Source organism: Mesoplodon mirus, assembly GCF_964341445.2.
Source record: "Mesoplodon mirus genome assembly, chromosome: 8".
NCBI lineage: Eukaryota > Metazoa > Chordata > Mammalia > Artiodactyla > Ziphiidae > Mesoplodon > Mesoplodon mirus.
This window is the reverse complement of record NC_138984.1, coordinates 81344169-81366873: the sequence shown is the minus strand read 5'-3', so window position 1 is coordinate 81366873 and position 22705 is coordinate 81344169. Positions and strand designations below refer to the sequence as shown.

Sequence of the window (22705 nt, the reverse complement as noted above, 5' to 3'; positions counted from 1 at the left end):
CTATCACATTTAGTGACGTCATGATCTATCTTGCCTCTCAAGCTAGACTTTAAGTCAGTCCTAACCTCTCCCTTTCTAGCCACAGGTTGATCACAAAACACACAAGTTGATCAGAAACGCTGGAGATAGGGTCCGAGTCCTTCAGGGGATTCTGATGCACACTAAAATTTGAGAACCATTGGTAGGATAAAACCTGAAGTCCTTAACTTGGCATGTAAGACCCTTTACATTTGGCCTCAGTGTCTTATTTTATAACAGTGCCTCTTTTCATTCCTTTTCACTTTCTATCTTACTGAACTTCTTACTACTCCTGGAATTTTTCAGGGATTTTATTCAAAGCAGTAACTTTGAACTTGACTTGGGAAAGTATGCAGTTTTCTAAGCAAGTATTGTGTCATCTAAGTAAAAACGCAAACCTAGAGTAGGGTTACAATGTAATACAATAATTTATTGTACAAGCTTTGGAGCGTGATAAATATGAGTTCTAACTGGCCTACTGCTAACTCTCTATGAGACCTTGAGCAAATTTTAGTCTTGTACCTCAGACGCCTTATCTGTAAAATGGGTACATTTTACATCCATATCATAGGGATGTTGAGGAGATTAAATGAGATAGCATTAATAAATTAATTAGCACAGTACTGTCTTTCAACTCCTTCTAGTTTCCTTATTGTTTTTAAAGTATTTTGTTAACAATCTTATCTAGAAGCAATGGTAGCCTTGATGCTAATGACTCACGATCTACTCATGGGCTTAAACTCTCAGTATTTGTGTTTTTTTGTAGAAATCACTGACTCACTTTCATTCTTCAAGATTTTCTCAACCAGTCTCCTGTAACACTCATGCAGTAAACAAAATGACCGGCAAATAAAGATATCTGCAAACTACAATGGATGCATGAATTCTCTTTAAATAAAAGCCAAATGTCATTTTTTGTGTGTGAGAAAAGCAAAAAAGTGTGACACCCAATTAATAGAAATTTGTGTTAGCTCAAATTAGTACCATAAGCAAAACACATGGAGTTTTCTTTAGAAGTGTTCATATTAAAGGCATTTAAGAGTATCATCATGTATTTCAGCATCACGATAAAATTAAATTGACTAGTACCATGTAAACTTAAATTTGTACAGATGCTACCAAGATTTCTTCCACACATTTTATGAATGACCCTGACTTAAAATTCTAGGATAACCAGAAAGAAGTTGGGCTTATCAAACAAATTATGGCTCTATATCAGAAAAGGGCTTTAGAAAAACTTAAACCCTCTGCAGAAAGTATTAATGCTAAGCTATTTCAGACTGTAAGTGCTATCTTACTGAGATCAAACTTTACAAAGCTATTTTAATCCTATAAAACACCAATGAGAATACTTATATAATGACTTTGAGATTATTCATAACTTCTAATTTGAGTCTAGTATATAAGAGATATTATAGAAACACATTTTCAGTGAATTGTGGTCTTGACCACTGAAAATTTACTGAGAACCAAAGTTTCAGTTGTACAAGATGAATGCATTCTGGAAATCTACTGGACAACAATATGAGTATAGTTAACAATACCATGTTGTGTACTTGAAATTTGCTGAAGGTAGATTTTAAATGTTCTCAATGCACCCAAAAAGAAGAAATTGGTAACTACGTGAGGTGATGGCAATTTAATTAACTTGACTGTGGTGATTATTTCACAGTATAAACCTATATCAAATCATCAAGTTGTACACCTTAAATATATACAATTTTTAATTGTCAATTATACCTCAGTAAAGCTGGAAAAAATGGGCAAAATAGGAGAAGAATAGGCAAAATCAATCTACAAAGATAGAAGTCAGACTAGTAGTTACCTTTAGGGGATACAGATTGGGAAAGGGCATGAGGGTGATTTCTGGGTGCTTGGAAATGTTATATCATGACCTACATGGCTGTTACATGAGAATATCAATCTATATACTTAAAATATGTGTACTATACTGTATGTATGGTCTCAATAAAAATTTAAATAAACAGATAAATATATTTCTTTAAATGACAAGAAAATCTACTAGCAAACACACATCTCTGAGTCATATCACTTTGAACAGCTGTGCTCCACTCAAGACTTTATACTCACCAGACCTGCTGGGCTAAGAGGCTCAGCCTGATAAATTAAACAGGGCAACCAATTTTCTGAGCCCTTCAACCCTTTATCCTCTTAATCATTCTTTTATCCAATCAACAAATAATCGTTAAATACCTTCTGTCTGCCAGGCCCAGACCTGAGCACTAGACAGAGATAGAGCAGGGGAAAAAAAACAATGTTTCTTACCCAAATAATTATATAAATATTTAGTAGGTCCGATAAGTGATACATGCTATGGAGAAGTAAAGTGAAAATGGGAATACTAAGATTGAGGGGTAGAAGCCTACTCTAATACAAGTAGAGTGGTCAGAGAAGGCCTTTCTAAAAAGATAACATTGGACCATGCAAATATATGAAGGAAGAGTATTTTAAGCAGAGTAACGAAGGCACATGCCCTGAAGTGGCGATATGCACATTTGAAAACAAAATCAAGAGGCCAGTATGAGTAGAACAGATTGAGAGGTGGAAAGGGTGGTAGAAGTTGAGGTTAGAGACACAGTAGAGGCCAGATCTCAAGAGCACTGAAAAACATAAGAATCTCATTTAGAAGTCTCACAAAATGCCATCTTAAGAGCAGATAGGTGAATAGCAAGGGCAGAAGCTGGGAAACCTCTTGGATGTCCCTGTGGTGATCCAGGTGAGAGATGATGGGAGCACAGACTACTGTGGGAGTATTGGGGATGGTGAGAGTATGAGATTCTGAGTATATTTTCAAGTTAAAGCTGAAGGGATTTGCTGGTGGATTAGATGTTGGGTGTTAAAGCTTTCTTCTCTTTAGAAGAGTCAAAGATGACACCAAGCTTGGGGCCTCAAGAAACTGGAAATATATGGTTTCCACATGAAGAGCTCAAAATGAGTGGGCTTGACAGGATGGAAAATTGGGAACTTGTTTACTCATAGTGGAAATGACCCTTACCAAGTCGTGATTGGTTGACAAGTGTTGCGCTAGAACCAGTGCCAATTTAGAGCAGCATTTGGCCTCTAGAGGTTTTTGTTACCTGAAAGGCAGCAGAAAAATCAAAGGAAGTGGGAGAGTTAAATCAGAATAGTTGTATTTCAGTGAAGATGAATGCTAAAATGATTTTGTTGTTCATAGCCTCACATCCATTGATCCTTTTTAACTTCATAACTATCACTTTATTCATTTGCATCTTGTTCCTCTTCACCTTTTTCTCCTCCCTCTTATTCTGTGTTTTTCCTTAGTTCTCTTTCATTAGCTTTATCATTCAAGACTTCAGGTACCTTCCCCAGATCTGGTACTGTTCTTCACTATCCTTAATTCTACATGTCTTTGCAATCTATATAATTATGAACATGACATGACTCTGATTCTGCTTGGTTTTATATTATACTCCTTTTGGATTATACAATTAGTAACTCACAAAATCAAGATTAGGGTGTGAGAAGGATACACTCTTTTCCTTAATGTATTTTCTATTAATTTAGTAGGAGGAGCTAACTCAACTTTCCCCCAAAATGTTCTGAGTTCCACTTCCTATGAAATAACTAATAACTAATTCTAACTTTAGTAACACAATAACCAACTCCTTTGTGCCTATTTTTTTCTTTTTTTGGAAAGAAAATGTGGACAAAAAACTTATTTTAAAGGATTTAGAAGTTTTTAAGAAGTGTTTTAAAAAGACATGTTTTCCTAATAAATTTTTATATTAATTATACTGATCATGCTGTTATATTTTTATTAATGGCTAAACTTAGAAGAGGCCTGTGGTTTCTTTTTTATTTGAAAGCATTAGTTTAACACGATGAAACACAATAGAGATTTTATTTAATGGATCACAAGAGCAAATTAATGAAACCACCCAAAAGAAATAGCATTTACCCATGGGGACCTATTAAAATGTTTGAGACATTCTCTGCTGTATTTACATTTAATTAATAGTCCTTTTAAAAAAGAAGGTGTGATAACGTTGCTAACCAGCTAGGTTGGAAATCTCTTAGGATATGCCTTTGCATAAAAGCTAGACAGGCAGTGGTCCTATTCTCCTGCCTCAAAATAAGAGAGAAACTCTCTGAGGTGTGATAAATCCTGAGGAGAATACTTATGAACCTTCATCTCAGATAAAAAGTTTACTTACTTTTCTAATTAGAATATATAGTGCCTTTGCCTGCCTCAATCATAAGAATAATATTTCTCTTCCACCTTAAGACCTACAAAAAGAAATCCCAAATCGTAAAATCTTCTTAACCAAAGAGATAACTTTCTCCTCTGGTAATTATACTTGATGCAGATAGATTCTGTTCTGCACAAGATCTTTGTTTTTAAAATAAATTCTAAAGTCTCAAGCATTAAGTTAATAAAAAAAATTCCATCTTAAATTTTTCCACTCTATCTGGTGTTTTCTTTTGCCCTGAAAAAGATGATCTGGTGTCAATTTTTGACCTTACCTTTTACTATTTTTTCATATCATTTTATAAAATATTCTTTCTTTACTAAATGCATTTGAGATATAAAGTAATTGTTTTAGATACAATGAAGATAAATTCTTTCAGATCTGAGGTCATGTGAACTATAATTAACAATGGATAAATGAAGCCATGTGTATATTTTCCTTTCACCCTGTTGGTTTTTTTTTTTTTTTCTATTTCATCCAAAGTTTGTGTAAATTCTAGAATTCACAAAGACATGACCCTTCAGATCATGACTAATGCTTACATGATTTTAGAACTCTTTTTGGAGGGGTTATGTCTTTTAAGTCAACTATCCCAGCATATGAATCTATGTAGAGGATTGTAGTAAGTACTGTGAGCAGAAAGAAAGGGCAGAACAGGCACAGTTCAGCCTTCTGGGAACTTAGAAGTTTCCAGAGAGAAAGGACAAGGACACATAAAATTGTTAGCAAAAATGTCAGACTTGGGAGAAAAACATAACTTGCTACATTTCTATAAAACTGGAAATTAAAGTACTAGGAGATACCTCATATTAAGGATCAATGAATAATTTCACTACAGAATCGTAAAAGAAGCCATAACAAGACATTGTCCAAAAAATGTATTTCATCAAGAGAATTCTAGCTTTGTTGTTTCAGGACAGACAGCTTATGATTATATGAAGTTATTACTTGATAGGCTCAATATTTTTAATGAAATATATTGTTTTATAGACAAGTAAATTATTTTTAGAGTGCCTAACTTGCAAACTTCTAAAACAAGTCTCTAAAAAGTGCTGTTCATTCTTGCTTTCCCACCTTCTACGTTCCCTCCAAACGAGGTTTTTGATCTAAAATTTTTTTTTTTTTTTTTTTTTTTTGCGGTACGCGGGCCTCTCACTGTTGTGGCCTCTCCCGTTGCGGAGCGCAGGCTCCGGACGCGCAGGCTCGGCGGCCATTGCTCATGGGCCCAGCTGCTCCGCGGCATAGTGGGATCTTCCCGGACTGGGACACGAACCCGAGTCCCCTGCATCGGCAGGCGGACGCTCAACCACTGCGCCACCAGGGAAGCCCTGATCTAAAATTTTTAAGAGAAGAATTCACTGTAGTTCCTCTTTTTAAATTCTTCCTTTTTGAAAGTAATTTTGATTGTTTATTTTTTAATCAACTTTAATTTTTTTTTAATTTCAATCATTATCTCTCTGAGCCTCTCTTGGTCATAGCTGTGTTCACCAGTCCTTCATGAAACTCTTCCCTGACTTTTCTTTTACTGCAGCCTCTTGTACAATTTCCCCACCCCGACTTTGTCACCTCCTTCAGGGTTTTCTCATCTTCCACCTTTCCCAGTGTTGGACAGATAAATGTTTAACAACCAGTTCTCCAAGAAAAAGAAAGTATGCCTACATCCATCAGTTTACCGTATATTTTACTGATATAAAGGATATGTGGTATGCAATTTACAGGCAGTAATATAATCAACATCCTTCATTGAACATTCCATATAGCTAATTGGTTCCCACAGAATGCTTTTGTTGGATTTTGCCAAAATTTTGTATTTATAAACAACAGTGGTTGCAACTGATGAACAAGTATAGTTTTAACCTGAAGGTTGGTTGGTATTTTCATTTATGTTAATCAGTAAGATGAGAGTGAAACAAAAAGGCTGTGTGTCAGAACTTGAATCATTCATCAGTGATGTGAACAAATCTTTGCTGAATCAGATAATAGAATTCGAATAATGAAAGAATATTTCCTCAATTTTTTGTGCTATTCACAGTGTAATGGCTACCAATATGGCATACTTTTCCAGTTTTATTAACATTTTCTCCATCACTTTCTTAATTCTACTCTAGAAAATCAACAAGTCTGGATTTATAGCATTTGATGAATTTTGTAAAAATTCCTACCATGGCTGATCTCAAACTACTGGTGTGACTTTGCTGCATGTAGAGTTGGGAAGAGATACATAGTAGCCCAACAGTATAACATATTCTACCAACCAGATAGAATGCTTAAATATATTCAAGAGCATAGATAATAGTAAAATGTAGAGTAATATATTTTTAGAGTAATATATTTTTAGTATTTATTACCTTTTTAAAGTAAGTTATATTTTTAAGTTTATACAGCTACATTTAACAACAGGCTAGCAAAATTTCCTGGCAATTTAACAATAAGTTGTCAAGAGCCAGTATGAGTTGGCTCCAGCATACCACTGAATTCTGTCTCTTAATGTTTCTGTCCCAGAATGTTCCAGACTTGACCCTTTTCTCTCCTCACCCTAAATACTTTTTTGTGTGTGACCTCAACAACTGTCCTGATCTCAGCTGATACATATATGCTAATGATTCCTACACATTCTTTTCCAGCCCAGACTTTTCCCCTGAGCTTTAGCTTCACACCTCCAAATATCTACAGGATATCTGTATTTAGAGTTTTCACTGGCATCTCAAACTCATTACCACCCCAAGCACCTCCTGTTCCTGTGGTCTTCATTTCATTACTGACATCCACCCAGTTGTCTGGGCTTCTCCCTTCCTCTTACATCCCATATCCAATCAGTCAGCAAATGTGTTGATTTTACCTGCCAAATATGTCTTGACTCTGTTATTGCTCTAGTTCCTAACCAGAGCTGCCCAAATCTATCCTTCTTGTTGGGGATACTGAACCAGACCCTAACTGGTTTTCTGGGTCTTTCTTTGCTCCCCACCCCTCCTTCTTCTTCTCTTCCAACTTATCCTCCACAGTTGCTGGAGACATCTATTTAAATTACAATCTTCCTATGTAATTTTCTGCTTACAACCCTTCACTTACTCCTCGTTAGGATTTAGGATATAGCCAAACTCCTTAAGGTGGGAGAAAATGCTTTCCATAATCTGACCAGTTTCTCTACCTTATCTCTCATCCATGCCTTTTCTGTACACTTTGCTTTCATCAAAATTCTGAACTACTTGTAAGTCCTGTACACGGCACATTTTGCTGCCTCTTGGCCTGGAATTCCACTCCACTCTCTTTGGCTACTACTTTGATTCAATTCAGGTCCCACCTCTTCCAGAAATCCTCCTCTGACCTCACTTTCTCAACAAATAAGCCAGGTTAGGTGAATTTCTTCCAAGCTATCAAACATAACCCCAGCATATCTGTCATTTTAGTTGCATTATCCAGTTATAGTCATTTATTTCTATATCTAGCCGCCTAACCAAAAACCAGTAATAGATATCTTGAGGAGAAGAAACTATGTACACAGCTGAGTAAAAAGGTTAATCAATAAATGTTTGATGTATATATGAATGAATTAACCTAAACAACTTTAAATAAAATATTCTTCAATTTCTTATAGCAGTGTGTTTTGCATCTGGGATTCCAAAGTCAGATTTGTTTTTAAGTTATAGTATTTGAAACAGTTTCATCTGATTCTTGTAATCAAGATCTGTTTCTTTTGAACTGAATTATAAGACCTTCTACTAATTTTTAAAGTATTACATAGAATGCTGTTTCTCAAAGGGTTTTTTATAGAGGAGTTGAAGCAGCACCAGACTGTAGACTAAATTCATATCAAGAAGGCCATGAAATACATTTTTGTCTTGAGATTTTAGTTCATTCGTTAACCAATAATTATTTACTGCTCATTGTGTATTAGGATTGCATTAGGGCTGCAATAATAAAAAGAACAATATGTGGTTTAAACACTGTAGAGGAGATTGATGAGAAACTAGGGAAGAACAGAAAACACGAATACATCCCAAGTTAGAAATTACTGATACAAGTATTAAGAAAACACCAGGGAGAGTTAAGAGATGAGAAAAGGCAGCATCCAAGTTGAAACTGTTTGAAGCTTCAGGTGTAAGTGTTAGAAATTATTTGGTTAACAAAAACCCGGAAGAACTGTCCTACATAAATGATTTAAATCACCTCTTCACTGCGCTCCTCATTCAGGATGCCCCCACTCCTCTCCAGGTGGGTATTTCTGCTTTAAATAAATAAATTGTTTCTCTGTGTGCTCTCCCCCCCCCCAAAAAAAAGAAATTATTTGGTTGAGGAACTATCGTAGGGAGTGCTTTGCATTAAATAATGTATGTTAAGTATTTTATGTATTCTGAATATCCAGATTTTACATGCCTGTCTTTCTTGCCAGGTTGTGTGCAGAGGCTCCCATGCTGCCAAGTTAACACAGAATCAGGGAAAGGAAAAATCTGGTGGAACATCAGGAAGACCTGCTATAGGATAGTTGAGCACAGCTGGTTTGAAAGCTTCATTGTTCTCATGATCCTGCTCAGCAGTGGTGCTCTGGTAAGTGATCTGACATCTAAGGCTTAAATCAATTAAGTCATTATTTTTAGTAGATGAGTTGAAGATAAAAATATCATGGCAAATGGTTTTACTTAAAAATTAATCCCTCTGATCAGTCCCAAGGACAAAATTTTAGTTAGCTCAGTAAATATTTACTCCATGCCTGGCATTATTCTTGCTGCCCTGAATGCAAAGTCAATTAAGATCCAGGTACTTTTCTCAAGGAGCTCAGAGAGCATTAGGGAAGTGAGAGGCACAAGTGATACAGAATTGGGATGTGTTTGTAAGTGAAGTATATGCAAGATTAAGCTCTGGAGCAGGAAGTGTTGTCTGCTTGGGATTTCAGAACAGTAGATGTTCCTCCAGAACTCGGAGAAGGGAAGCAGAAGAGTCCTGAGGGCTGGACTTCCGTTCTTGCCTTTCAGTTCCATTGTCTTTCAGAACCTCTGCTAGCTGCTAGAACCTTCTCTCAGCATCTTCATGGATCTGTCCATTCTCTCTGTTCCAACTTCTCTGTTTTCTTCAATATTGAGGATTACATTTCTCCAAAAGTGCTAAGGATCATTTTTAAGGTATTGATATAAGAACTTGGAATAAGAAGAATAAGAATGGCACAAGCCCATGACTATGGACAGGTAGTCCAGCATTATCACCAAGGATACAGGTCCTTTTGCTTTCATTTTCTCCAACAAAGTGAATATTGTTTAAACTTGAAAGAGAAAAATTTAATACTTTAGACCTGTTTAGGTCAGCAGTCATTTTCAGTGGCTTCAGTGAGATCTGTTCTTTAAGTCCATTCAGATTATTTCCCATGGGCCTTGTGGCTATGACCACAGTATCATCGTCTATCGCTTACTAAAATTTCTTGGAAAGTGTTAAAAGATGTCACATTGATGGAATAAATATAACCGTGATTTGTAGAGCTGAAACTTTTAATGAATGATAAAGTATTGGTGCAAAATTCAAAGGAAGAAACCATCGTCTGTGTTCTATAGCCCTATTAAGCTACTGCATTCATTCATTTAGCAAACCTTTCCTGCTGTGTTCTTGACACAGTGCTAGGCACTGGGAATGTACAAGCACATAAGAGCTAAAGGAGAGGGCTTAAATCCTACTTCTGTGTCGAAGTAGAGTGCAGGGTTAGAGAGATTTATAAAGGGGCTGACCCTGGAATCATGTCTTAAATTACTAGGACTTACCTAATTTGAAGGAGGATAAAAGGGGAGTCAGATGAGTGGAAATCCCTGAATGTGTCAGAGATCATGGTTCTTTTAGGGGACTATAAATAATTTCATTCTTTTGCCCTCTCTTTCTCTTGACCTCTGGTGATCAGCCCCCGGCACTGGTGCAAAGGCTAGAACTAAGTGTTACACAGTAACTGTAAACCAGAAGAAAGACAGCTGGCCTGTAATAGTATTATATCTCAGTAGTCTCTTTATCAGAATTTCATTTCCTGTTTTTGTCATGAATCATAAGCTTTAAGTTGTACCAAATTTAAATCTGAATATTATTTTCACAGGCTTTTGAAGATATATATATTGAAAAGAAAAAGACCATTAAGATTATCCTGGAGTATGCTGACAAGATATTCACTTACATCTTTATTCTGGAAATGCTTCTAAAATGGGTAGCATATGGTTATAAAACCTATTTCACCAATGCCTGGTGTTGGCTGGATTTCTTAATTGTCGATGTAAGTACTTTTGAGTAAATTTTAAAAGGGGATTTATTCTTACAAATAAGTGTTCTCAAAAACCTTCACTAATGTTAAATATTATCATATTTAGATAGGTGATATGCAAAAAAAATTTTTTTCCAAGGCAGGCATAGCTATATGTTATATCTCCTATGTTCTCTCAGACATCCTCTATGAGATATTTAATTTTTGATAATTTATGTTAATGATTTCATGTATGATTATTTTTTGATTCACCTTTTTTTATATACGTTACATAGTTAGTGCCTAGAAAAATGAATGGTAAGATGAACACTTTGTAATACAATAGTTTTAAAGAAAGGCTAACCAAAATAAGAAGAAATAATAGAAGGAATGTAGATTATTTCTTTTCTCTTAACCTGTAAATATGATTGCCTCTTTTAAAAACTATAAAATATATGATATTCAGAAACTTTAAAAAATATTGTCAGTGTTCTTTTCATCTCTCAGATTAAAAAAAAGTTTACAAGTAGAGTTGAATTTATTTTTAGTTAAGAAAGAGATATGGAGCGTGAAGGGGGCTAATGTGCCACAGCTAGCCAGCAGGGAGTCCGGGAAAACTCTGGAGCTGCCGAAGAGGCAAGAGACTTTTTCTTCCCTCTTGGTTTCCTGGTGCGCGAGGAGAGGGGATTAAGAGCGCTGCTTAAAGGGGCTCCACAGACGGGCGCAAGTCGCGACTGAAAGCGCGGAGCCCAGTGACGGGCGTGGGACGCTGGGGCTGCTGCTGCTGCCGCCAAGAAGCCTGTGTGCGAGCGCAGGTCACTGCCCACACCGCCCTTCCGGGAGCCTGTGCAGCCCGCCACTGCCAGGGTCCCGGGATCCAGGGGCGGCTTCCCTGGGAGAACGCACGGCGCGCCTCGGGCTGGTACAACGTCACGCCGACCTCTGCCGCTGCAGGCTCGCCCCGCACTCCGTCCCCCTCCCTCCCGCCCGGCCTGAGTGAGCAAGAGTCCCCGAAGCGGCTGCTCCTTTAACCCTGTCCTGTCTGAGCGAAGAACAGACGCCCTCCGGTGACCTACACGCAGAGGCGGGGCCAAATCCAAAGCTGAGACCCAGGAGCTGTGAGAACAAAGAAGAGAAATGGAAACCTCTCCCAGCAGCCTCAGAAGCAGCGGATTAAAGCTCCACAATCAACTTGATGTACCCTGCATCTGTGGAATACATGAATAGACAACACATCATCCCAAATTGAGGAGCCAGGAGTCAGTGCTGTGCCTCTGAGGTGGGAGAGCCAACTTCAGGACACTGGTCCAAAAGAGACCTCCCAGCTCCACATAATATCAAACGACAAAAATCTTCCAGAGATCTCCATCTCAACACCAGCACCCAGCTTCACTCAACGACCAGCAAGCTACAGTGCTGGACACCCTATGCCAAACAACTAGCAAGACAGGAACACAACGCCACCCATTAGCAGAGAGGTGGCCTAAAATCATAAAAAGTCCGCAGACACCCCAAAACACACCACCAGACGTGGACCTGCCCACCAGAAAGACAAGATCCAGCCTCATCCACCAGAACACAGGCACTAGTCCCCTCCACCAGGAAGCCTACACAACCCACTAAACCAACCTTAGCCACTGGGGACAGACACCAAAAACAACGGGAACTACGAACCGGCAGCCTGCAAAAAGGAGACCCCAAACACAGTAACATAAGCAAAATGAGAAGACAGAAAAACACACAGCAGGAGAAGGAGCAAGATAAAAACCCACCAGATCTAACAAATGAAGAGGTAATAGGCAGTCTACCTGAAAAAGAATTCAGAATAATGATGGTAAAGATGATCCAAGATTCTATTTCCCAGATACAAAATCTTGGAAATAGAATAGACAAAATGCAAGAAACAGTTAACAAGGACCTAGAAGAACTAAAGATGAATCAAGCATCGATTAAAAACACAATACATGAAATAAAAAATACTCTAGATGGGATCAATAGCAGAATAACTGAGGCAGAAGAACGGATAAGTGAGGTGGAAGATAAAATAGTGGAAATAACTGCTGCAGAGCAAAATAAAGAAAAAAGAATGAAAAGAACAGAGGACAGTCTCAGAGACCTCTGGGACAACATTAAACGCACCAACATTCGAATTATAGGGGTTCCAGAAGAAGAAGAGAAAAAGAAAGGGACTGAGAAAATATTTGAAGAGATTATAGTTGAAAACTTCCCTAATATGGGAAAGGAAATAGTTAATCAAGTCCAGGAGGCACAGAGAGTCCCATACAGAATAAATCCAAGGAGAAATACGCCAAGACACATATTAATCAAACTGTCAAAAATTAAACACAAAGAAATCATATTAAAAGCAGCAAGGCAAAAACAACAAATAACACACAAGGGAATCCCCATCAGGATAACAGCTGATCTCTCAGCAGAAACTCTACAAGCCAGAAGGGAGTGGCAGGACATAATTAAAGTGATGAAAGAGAAGAACCTGCAACCAAGAGTACTCTACCCAGCAAGGATCTCATTCAGATTTGATGGAGAAATTAAAACGTTTACAGATAAGCAAAAGCTGAGAGAGTTCAGCACCACCAAACCAGCTTTACAACAAATGCTAAAGGAACTTCTCTAGGCAAGAAACACAACAGAAGTAAAAGACCTACAATAATGAACCCAAAACAATTAAGAAAATGGGAATAGGAACATACATATCGATAATTACCTTAAATGTAAATGGACTAAATGCTCCCACCAAAAGATACAGATTGGCTGAATGGATACAAAAACAAGACCCATATATATGCTGTCTACAAGAGACCCACTTCAGACCTAGAGACACATACAGACTGAAAGTAAGGGGATGGAAAAAGATATTCCATGCAAATGGAAATCAAAAGAAAGCTGGAGTAGCAATTCTCATATCAGACAAAATAGACTTTAAAATAAAGACTACTAGAAGAGACAAAGAAGGACACTACATAATGATCAAGGGATCGATCCAAGAAGAAGATATAACAATTGTAAATATTTATGCACCCAACATAGGAGCACCTCAATACATAAGGCAAATACTAACAGCCCTAAAAGGAGAAATCGACAGTAACACACTCATAGTAGGGGACTTTAACACCCCACTTTCACCAATGGACAGATCATCCAAAATGAAAATAAATAAGGAAACACAAGCTTTAAATGATACATTAAACAAGATGGACTTAATTGATATTTATAGGACATTCCATCCACAAACAACAGAATACACATTTTTCTCAAGTGCTCATGGAACATTCTCCAGGATAGATCATATCTTGGGTCACAAATCAAGCCTTGGTAAATTTAAGAAAATTGAAATTGTATCAAGTATCTTTTCCGACCACAATGCTATGAGACTAGATATCAATTACAGGAAAAGAGCTGTAAAAAATACAAACACATGGAGACTAAACAATACACTACTTAATAACGAAGTGATCACTGAAGAAATCAAAGAGGAAATTAAAAAATACCTAGAAACAAATGACAATGGAGACACGATGACCCAAAACCTATGGGATGCAGCAAAAGCAGTTCTAAGAGGGAAGTTTATAGCAATACAATCCCACCTTAAGAAACAGGAAACATCTCGAATAAACAACCTAACCTTGCACCTAAAGCAATTAGAGAAAGAAGAACAAAAACATCCCAAAGTTAGCAGAAGGAAAGAAATCATAAAGATCAGATCAGAAATAAATGAAAAAGAAATGAAGGAAACGATAGCAAAGATCAATAAAACTAAAAGCTGGTTCTTTGAGAAGATAAACAAAATTGATAAACCATTAGCCAGACTCATCAAGATAAAAAGGGAGAAGACTCAAATCAATAGAATTAGAAATGAAAAAGGAGAAGTAACAACTGACACTACAGAAATACAAAAGATCATGAGAGATTACTATAAGGAAATCTATGCCAATAAAATGGACAACCTGGAAGAAATGGACAAATTCTTAGAAATGCACAACCTGCCGAGACTGAACCAGGAAGAAATAGAAAATATGAACAGACCAATCACAAGCACTGAAATTGAAACTGTGATAAAAAATCTTCCAACAAACAAAAGCCCAGGACCAGACGGCTTCACAGGCGAATTCTATCAAGCATTTAGAGAAGAGCTAACACCTATCCTTCTCAAAGTCTTCCAAAATATAGCAGAGGGAGGAACACTCCCAAACTCATTCTACGAGGACACCATCACCTTGATACCAAAACCAGACAAGGATGTCACAAAGAAAGAAAACTACAGGCCAATATCACTGATGAACATAGATGCAAAAATCCTCAACAAAATACTAGCAAACAGAATCCAACAGCACATTAAAACGATCATACACCATGATCAAGTGGGGTTTATTCCAGGAATGCAAGGATTCTTCAATATACGCAAATCAATCAACGTGATACACCATATTAACAAATTGAAGGAGAAAAACCATATGATCATCTCAATAGATGCAGAGAAAGCTTTCGACAAAATTCAACACCCATGTATGATAAAAACCCTGCAGAAAGTAGGCATAGAGGGAACTTTCCTCAACATAATAAAGGCCATATATGACAAACCCACAGCCAGCATCATCCTCAATGGTGAAAAACTGAAACCATTTCCACTAAGATCAGGAACAAGACAAGGTTGCCCACTCTCACCACTCTTATTCAACCTAGTTTTGGAAGTTTTAGCCACAGCAATCAGAGAAGAAAAGGAAATAAAAGGAATCCAAATTGGAAAAGAAGAAGTAAAGCTGTCACTGTTTGCAGATGACATGATACTATACATAGAGAATCCTAAAGATGCTACCAGAAAACTACTAGAGCTAATCAATGAATTTGGTAAAGTAGCAGGATACAAAATTAATGCACAGAAATCTCTGGCATTCCTATACACTAATGATGAAAAATCTGAAAGTGAAATCAAGGAAACACTCCCATTTACCATTGCAACCAAAAGAATAAAATATCTAGGAATAAACCTACCTAAGGAGACAAAAGACCTGTATGCAGAAAATTATAAGACACTGATGAAAGAAGTTAAAGATGATACAAATAGATGGAGAGATGTACCATGTTCTTGGATTGGAAGAATCAACATTGTGAAAATGACTCTACTACCCAAAGCAATCTACAGATTCAATGCAATCCCTATCAAACTACCACTGGCATTTTTCACAGAACTAGAACAAAAAATTTCACAATTTGTATGGAAACACAAAAGACCCCGAATAGCCAAAGCAATCTTGAGAACGAAAAATGGAGCTGGAGGAATCAGGCTCCCTGACTTCAGACTATACTACAAAGCTACAGTAATCAAGACAGTATGGTACTGGCACAAAAACAGAAAGATAGATCAGTGGAACAGGATAGAAAGCCCAGAGTTAAACACACGGACATATGGTCACCTTATCTTTGATAAAGGAGGCAGGAATGTACAGTGGAGAAAGGACAGTCTCTTCAATAAGTGGTGCTGGGAAAACTGGATAGGGACATGTAAAAGTATGAGATTAGATCACTCCCTAACACCATACACAAAAATAAGCTCAAAATGGATTAAAGACCTAAATGTAAGGCCAGACACTATCAAACTCTTAGAGGAAAACATAGGCAGAACACTCTATGACATAAATCACAGCAAGATCCTTTTTGACCCACCTCCTAGAGAAATGGAAATAAAGACAAAAATAAACACATGGGACCTAATGAAACTTAAAAGCTTTTGCACAGCAAAGGAAACCATAAACAAGACCAAAAGACAACCCTCAGAATGGGAGAAAATATTTGCAAATGAAGCAACTGACAAAGGATTAATCTCCAAAATTTATAAGCAGCTCATGCAGCTCAATAACAAAAAAACAAACAACCCAATCCAAAAATGGGCAGAAGACCTAAATAGACATTTCTCCAAAGAAGATATACAGACTGCCAACAAACACATGAAAGGATGCTCAACATCTTTACTCATTAGAGAAATGCAAATCAAGACTACAATGAGATATCATCTCACACCAATCAGAATGGCCATCATCAAAAAATCTAGAAACAATAAATGCTGGAGAGGGTGTGGAAAAAAGGGAACACTCTTGCACTGCTGGTGGGAATGTGAATTGGTACAGCCGCTATGGAGAACGGTATGGAGGTTCCTTAAAAAACTACAAATAGAACTACCATATGACCCAGCAATCCCACTACTAGGCATATACCCTGAGAAAACCATAATTCAAAAAGAGACATGTACCAAAATGTTCATAGCAGCCCTATTTACAATAGCCCGGAGATGGAAACAACCTAAGTGTCCATCATTGGATGAATGGATAAAGAAGATGTGGCACATATATACAATGGAATATTACTCAGCCATAAAAAGAAATGAAATTGAACTATTTGTAATGAGGTGGATAGACCTAGAGTCTGTCATACAGAGTGAAGTAAGTCAGAAAGAGAAAGACAAATACTGTATGCTAACACATATATATGGAATTTAAGAAAAAAAAATGTCATGAAGAACATAGGGGTAAGACAGGAATAAAGACACAGACCTACTAGAGAATGGACTTGAGGATATGGGGAGGGGGAAGGGTAAGCTGTGACAAAGTGAAAGAGCGGCATGGACATATATACACTACCAAACGTAAGGTAGATAGCTAGTGGGAAGCAGCCGCATAGCTCAGGGAGATCAGCTCGGTGCTTTGTGACCACCTGGAGGGGTGGGATAGGGAGGATGGGAGGGAGACGCAAAAGGGAGGGGATATGGAAACATATGTATATGTATAACTGATTAAATTTGTTATAAAGCAAAAAAATAAAAAAATTTAAAAAAAAAGAGATATGGCTATTTAATAATGAAATTTTTTTGTATTTGAAAATCTGAAGTAGTGCTTCTCAATATTTAGGGGTATGTAATATGCAGAATTCAGGGAAGTTATATAGCTTCAATTTGAAATATTTAACATTTTGAAAAAACTAACTAAATAAATTATATTATATATATAATGTTTTCATAATGCAACAGACAGAGCAAAACTCCACTCAATTTTCTTGCTGATAGAGGTGCAAATCTAGGCATGTGGATTTGGGGAAGGAGCTGAGATTTTTTTTATTTCTCAGAAATTGAGTAATTTATCTAGCAGAGTTGCTCTCAGAGTGTAATCCCTGAACTAACAGCATTGGCACATGTGGGTGGGAACTTGTTATAGATACAAATTCTCAGGTCCACTCAAGTGCTACTAAATCAGAAACTCTGGTGTTGGGACCCAGAAAATTCTTGAAATAAGCTCTCCAGCTGATTCTGGTACATATTCAGGTTTCAGAACCTGATTTGGTATTCTTTTGATTTGATATTCAGAGGATGGATTTGTTTGATTTCTGCAAGCTTCCTGATTAGTTGAAACTTACTTGATTGAGCATTATTCATCAGTAGGGGCATATATCATGCACATACACATGTATACATAAATAGTTAAATAAATATATGCATATACATATGTTCTCAGTTACAGACTACATATATTCAATATTAAAAACACTCATTTAACAATGGTTTGGAGATCAGGTTAACCATTTCCTTATGGGTTATTCATTTATAATAGACATTTTAAACCTTTATTTTTTTCTGATTAAAAAGGAACATTTATTATTCTGATTAAAAAATACACATTTTTTAAAGCATACTTAAGTGGGAAATAATGGACCTGAATGACTGGGTGAATTTAAGAGTGACACTGAGGCTTAGTTAGTAATTCTGAATACATAGCATGAGGACCTAAAAACAAAGAGTTATGTTACATTTAGTGAGACATTTAGAAGTAACTGTATGAGAGCAAAACACTTCAACGCATCCTGATTCAAAAATCAGTTCACTGTGTTCCTGATAGCAGCACTAGTGAACTTGCAAGAAATAAAATTTTCTACTCCTTCAGTAGTTAAACATAAGGAACTTGACTCTCCAGTTGCTCCTGATCTTTCCTGGAAAACTTCAATCTTTCAGTCATTACTTAATTCCAGTGAACCGCATTGCAGACATTGTTCTTAGACATTGCCTCCTGCTGCACACAGTGTGAAACAATGGATACTTTAAATGGAACTTATTCAAAGACTGAACACATTTACCGATCCAGATCCTGGGTCATTGAAGAGATCATTGCTCCTTACCAAAACATGTATTGATTTTACTTCTGTCCATGTTCTTTCTTCTGAGATAACTTACGATAAGAACACAAATTTCTGTTGGATACTGGTTATGGTGATTGTGGAGGGCCCGTCTAATATGACGAAGTTCTTGTGTGTCTCTGTTGTTTGTGAAGCCAGTGAGATCACCTACTTGTGTGCTCTCTTCAGTACAATTGAGATTTTCTCCCACTAATTATTGATAGGAAGATCTTCGGTGCCAATTCTGAGAAACTGTAGGTCAGAATAATCTTCTGGGGAATTTGCCTCATCTCAAAGTCATAAGTCTTCAGAGTGCTTTTGAAAAAGGTCTATACTGGGACTTAGATTTGGTTGAGTGATTGCCACACTCTTTTAACTTAGCTTCAGAATCACACACTTCGTTATGCCCTGGGCTTTATTCCAATTGAAATTTTGATAGTTGCTTTACTTAAATGTTCAGGATTAATAAGCAAGTACAAAACCATTGACTACAGAAGTGTGAAAAGCATGTGTGATTTTTTTATTCAGGTATAAGAAATAACTTACTTTCCTTCTATTATTTCATCTTATTTAGGTTAACTTTCCTTTAAATCTACTTCCTTTAAAAAGCATCTATCTTATCCAATTTTTAGACAATAAGTAGATAACTTTATGTATAAAATCATATTGTTTTTGTTGAACTGCTCTTAGTGATTTTTGAAATTGACTTTTTCTCTTCATGCTTTATTATTTCATTGAAATGATTAATGAAATTTTTCTTCTTTTTTAGGTTTCTTTGGTTACTTTGGTCGCAAACACTCTTGGCTACTCAGACCTTGGCCCCATTAAATCCCTTCGGACACTTAGAGCTTTAAGACCTCTGAGAGCTTTATCTAGATTTGAAGGAATGAGGGTAAGAAAATACTAAACTTCTAATATAATATTCATACTTCCTAATGGAGTGTAAAATATGAAAAAATGGTTATGTAGGAATTATAGACTGTTTATATTTACACACATGTGCATATATATACATATATATGGGCTGTTTATGTATATAAGTGTGTATACATGTGCATATAGACACAGTATTTCAGTGCCTATTGTTTAACAAAGACTAAATCAAATACAGTAATGCCTCCATATTATATTGTGAGGCAGTGATTCAAATAAGTGACTTTTCCCTTCCTAAATGACAACCTTTCCTATGCTAGGAAACTCAGGTGAAGGGGACACTCTTAGTCCTGACAGTATCTCTCATATACAAGTCATGAAGGACTTGCCTTTATCAGGTGCTCAAACAGTTTTTTAAGGAACTACCCTGGGTGTGGGGCATAAGAAAAGACAGAGAAGTGAAGTAGCATCAGGCATCACTTTTAATTTCATTCTTTAAATACATGGCTCAGTGAAAGTGGAAATAGCTCCAAATTATATTTGGGAAAACTAAAGCTCTGATTTTACTTAATTTGCAGTAGGCAGCATAGTACCTGAAAAGAGATTCATTTTGCAGAAACAAACAAGGTGAGATAAATAATGACTACCAGCTACTTAGCTTTAGGGCTGTATTAAACCAGCAACTTCTTCATAAAATCCATTCTTTATTTTCTCTAATGAGTCTATATCCTCATTTGTTGCTTCTCTCCTTGAATTTCTTCTTCTGCAGATATATTCCTGCTTTCTCATTCCTCCGTTCTCTTGGCCAGGAATGTTTCTCCCTGCCCTATCTCAATCCTAACTCATCAACATAGTAAATACCTACTCATCCTTTAAGCCTCAGTTTAAATGTGCCTTGTCTGTCCACCACCAGGTATAATTGAGCATCCTTCCTATATGTTCAGACACATAACATCCTCATTATATTGCATCGTACTTATTTATTTATCCGACTGCCTCTCTAACTGTAGTCTCTGAACAGTTTGCTCACTGCATCTCTTAAATGTGGTCAGCATCATCTGAAAACTTACTAGAAATGCAAATTCCCAGGTTCCAGCCCAGATATACTGAGTAATAAACTCTGGAATGGGGCTCAGAAATCTGAAGCCTCAGGTGAATGAATGTTAGATGTGTTTTAGTCTAGCAGATCTTCATTACATTATGACTGTAACCTAATTATGACTGTAACCTCTACTTGTTAGTGTATCCGGTGTATGTTGGCCCCCATGTAAATATATGAAAGATCATGATTATACAAAGATTTTTTTCATAAGTAAAAGTCAAGTACTTTTGGTCATATAAGAATTGAAATTACAAGTTTCATTTTATACAGAACAGTAGTATTGGAGTTGACATTAATTTTTCTTTTTGAGCATTAGTAGAATGTTGCGATCTATTCAGAACTTATGACTGATCCCTGGACTCAAGCAGAGCATGTACTACATTCTCATGATCAAGTAATATACTTTCCCCATCAAGATATTAATACATCCCTCAGTGATTAAGCCACTCCATTATTTTACTCTGTTTGCTCTCTATTGTTTATCTAATATACAGGTGAATTGGATGCAGGAGAATGTTTTAATATATTTAGAGGGACAAGTATGTCTACTTCGTTACATTTATTAGCCGTGCAAAACAGGGATGTTTCTTTAAATTTCAGGGTTGTTTTAAAGAATAAATGAAATATGATTGGAGGCATTTTGTAGTTAGATTCCTTTAAAAAGGCTTCAGGTTCTTGAACTTACTGACTTTTCCAGATGGCTTCTCATCAGAACGATACGTATCCATCTCCTTCAGAGACTCATCATTATGCACATTCTTTCAGCACCAAAGCTATGTGTCAAATTTTGTACTATAAAAAGAATACAATGGTAAATAGACCCCAGTCCCCCAAGAGTGAGTCAGGACAGTGATCATGGAGAGACAGAGAGGGGAATAGTAGTTATTCTGTGACATCTGCTATAAAACAGTAAGCACACAGTGCTACGGGAGTAGAGATGAAAGTGGCTGCCTGGGGAGGTCTGGGAGGGGCTTCATATGGAGGTGACCTCGCAGCCATGACCGAAAGAATGGGCCCCAAGTCACAGGCAGGTGGGCATTCCAGGCAGAGATGCAACTTGGTAGAGGACGGAGTTGACTAGGCAGGGTGTGTTTGAGCAGTGACTATAAGAATCAGCGTGCCTAGGTTATAAGCATAGTGGGAGGGTAGCAGGAAATGAGGATGAAAATGTAGGCTTGAATAAGAGCTGACCACTTGGAATTCTACTCTCTAATTCTGTTCTTCCTAACCCCTTGGGGGTCATGTACATTGTAAGAATCTCATAAAAGTAGAAATCATTTCTCCGTAAAGAAAGCATACCCATAATAATGTTCTTCATATGATTTCATGCCCCCGTGGAACCTCTCTAGGTCCATGTCTACCCATGAACCCCAGGGTAATAACTGTTGTTCCTGACCAAGAGTCAACAACCAAAGCCTACAGGCTGGATGCCTGTCTTATAAAGGAAATTTCATTGGATCACAGCCATGCCCATTTGTTTATATATGATCTATCGCTGTAATGGCAGAATGGAATAGTGGCAACAGAAATCATATAATCCGCAAAACCTAAAAATATTTAAGAAAATGTTTGACAACTCCTTCTCTAGACAATCTCAAAAGTAGTCAGGGATCCTGCTTGATAAATTGCAAAAAAAAAAAGGGAGCACGTGCTCTTTACTTCACAAGTTATTCTTTAACACCTTTGCACTCAAATTCAGCGTAGAGGTCAACTGTAAGAAGATAGTAAGTTTGGAAAGGTGAGGTAATTTAGAAAATCTGGAGGGTGATAAATGCTACAGTGGTCGGCATGAAGGAGCACTGGGTGGCAAGAGGCACTGGTGATAAATAGTAGTGGAAATGCTGAAAAGCAGAAATAAATGGAGTATTAAAGATAAACTATTCTGCATTTTTTGTTTTAATTGAGGACAGCACTATCTATATTTAGCCAAGGGCTTATGTATAAAGTGTTTTTAGAGTTAGAATAATAAATTTGAAAAGATTGCTCTCATTCTGTAGATGAGGAAACAGAGGTCCCAAAGTCTTAATTAAGTTTACATATCACACAACTAGCAGAACCAGTTAAATCTACGGCATTCAAACCGTGAAAAGATTCCCAATC

At 36.9% G+C, this 22705-nt stretch overlaps 1 protein-coding gene across 4 annotated transcripts in view; it reads left to right on the top strand.

The window, feature by feature from the left end:
• Positions 1–22705, top strand: part of SCN9A (sodium voltage-gated channel alpha subunit 9) — a gene marked incomplete at both ends in the record, with an annotated part of 90098 nt that overhangs the window by 53171 nt on the left and 14222 nt on the right. For all 4 annotated transcript variants that reach the window (XM_082630051.1, XM_082630049.1, XM_082630050.1 and 1 more), the window contains 3 exons: positions 8641–8795; positions 10315–10488; positions 19400–19522. In XM_082630051.1, the coding sequence (XP_082486177.1) occupies positions 8641–8795; positions 10315–10488; positions 19400–19522 (452 nt within the window). The remainder of the gene's footprint in view (positions 1–8640; positions 8796–10314; positions 10489–19399; positions 19523–22705) is intronic.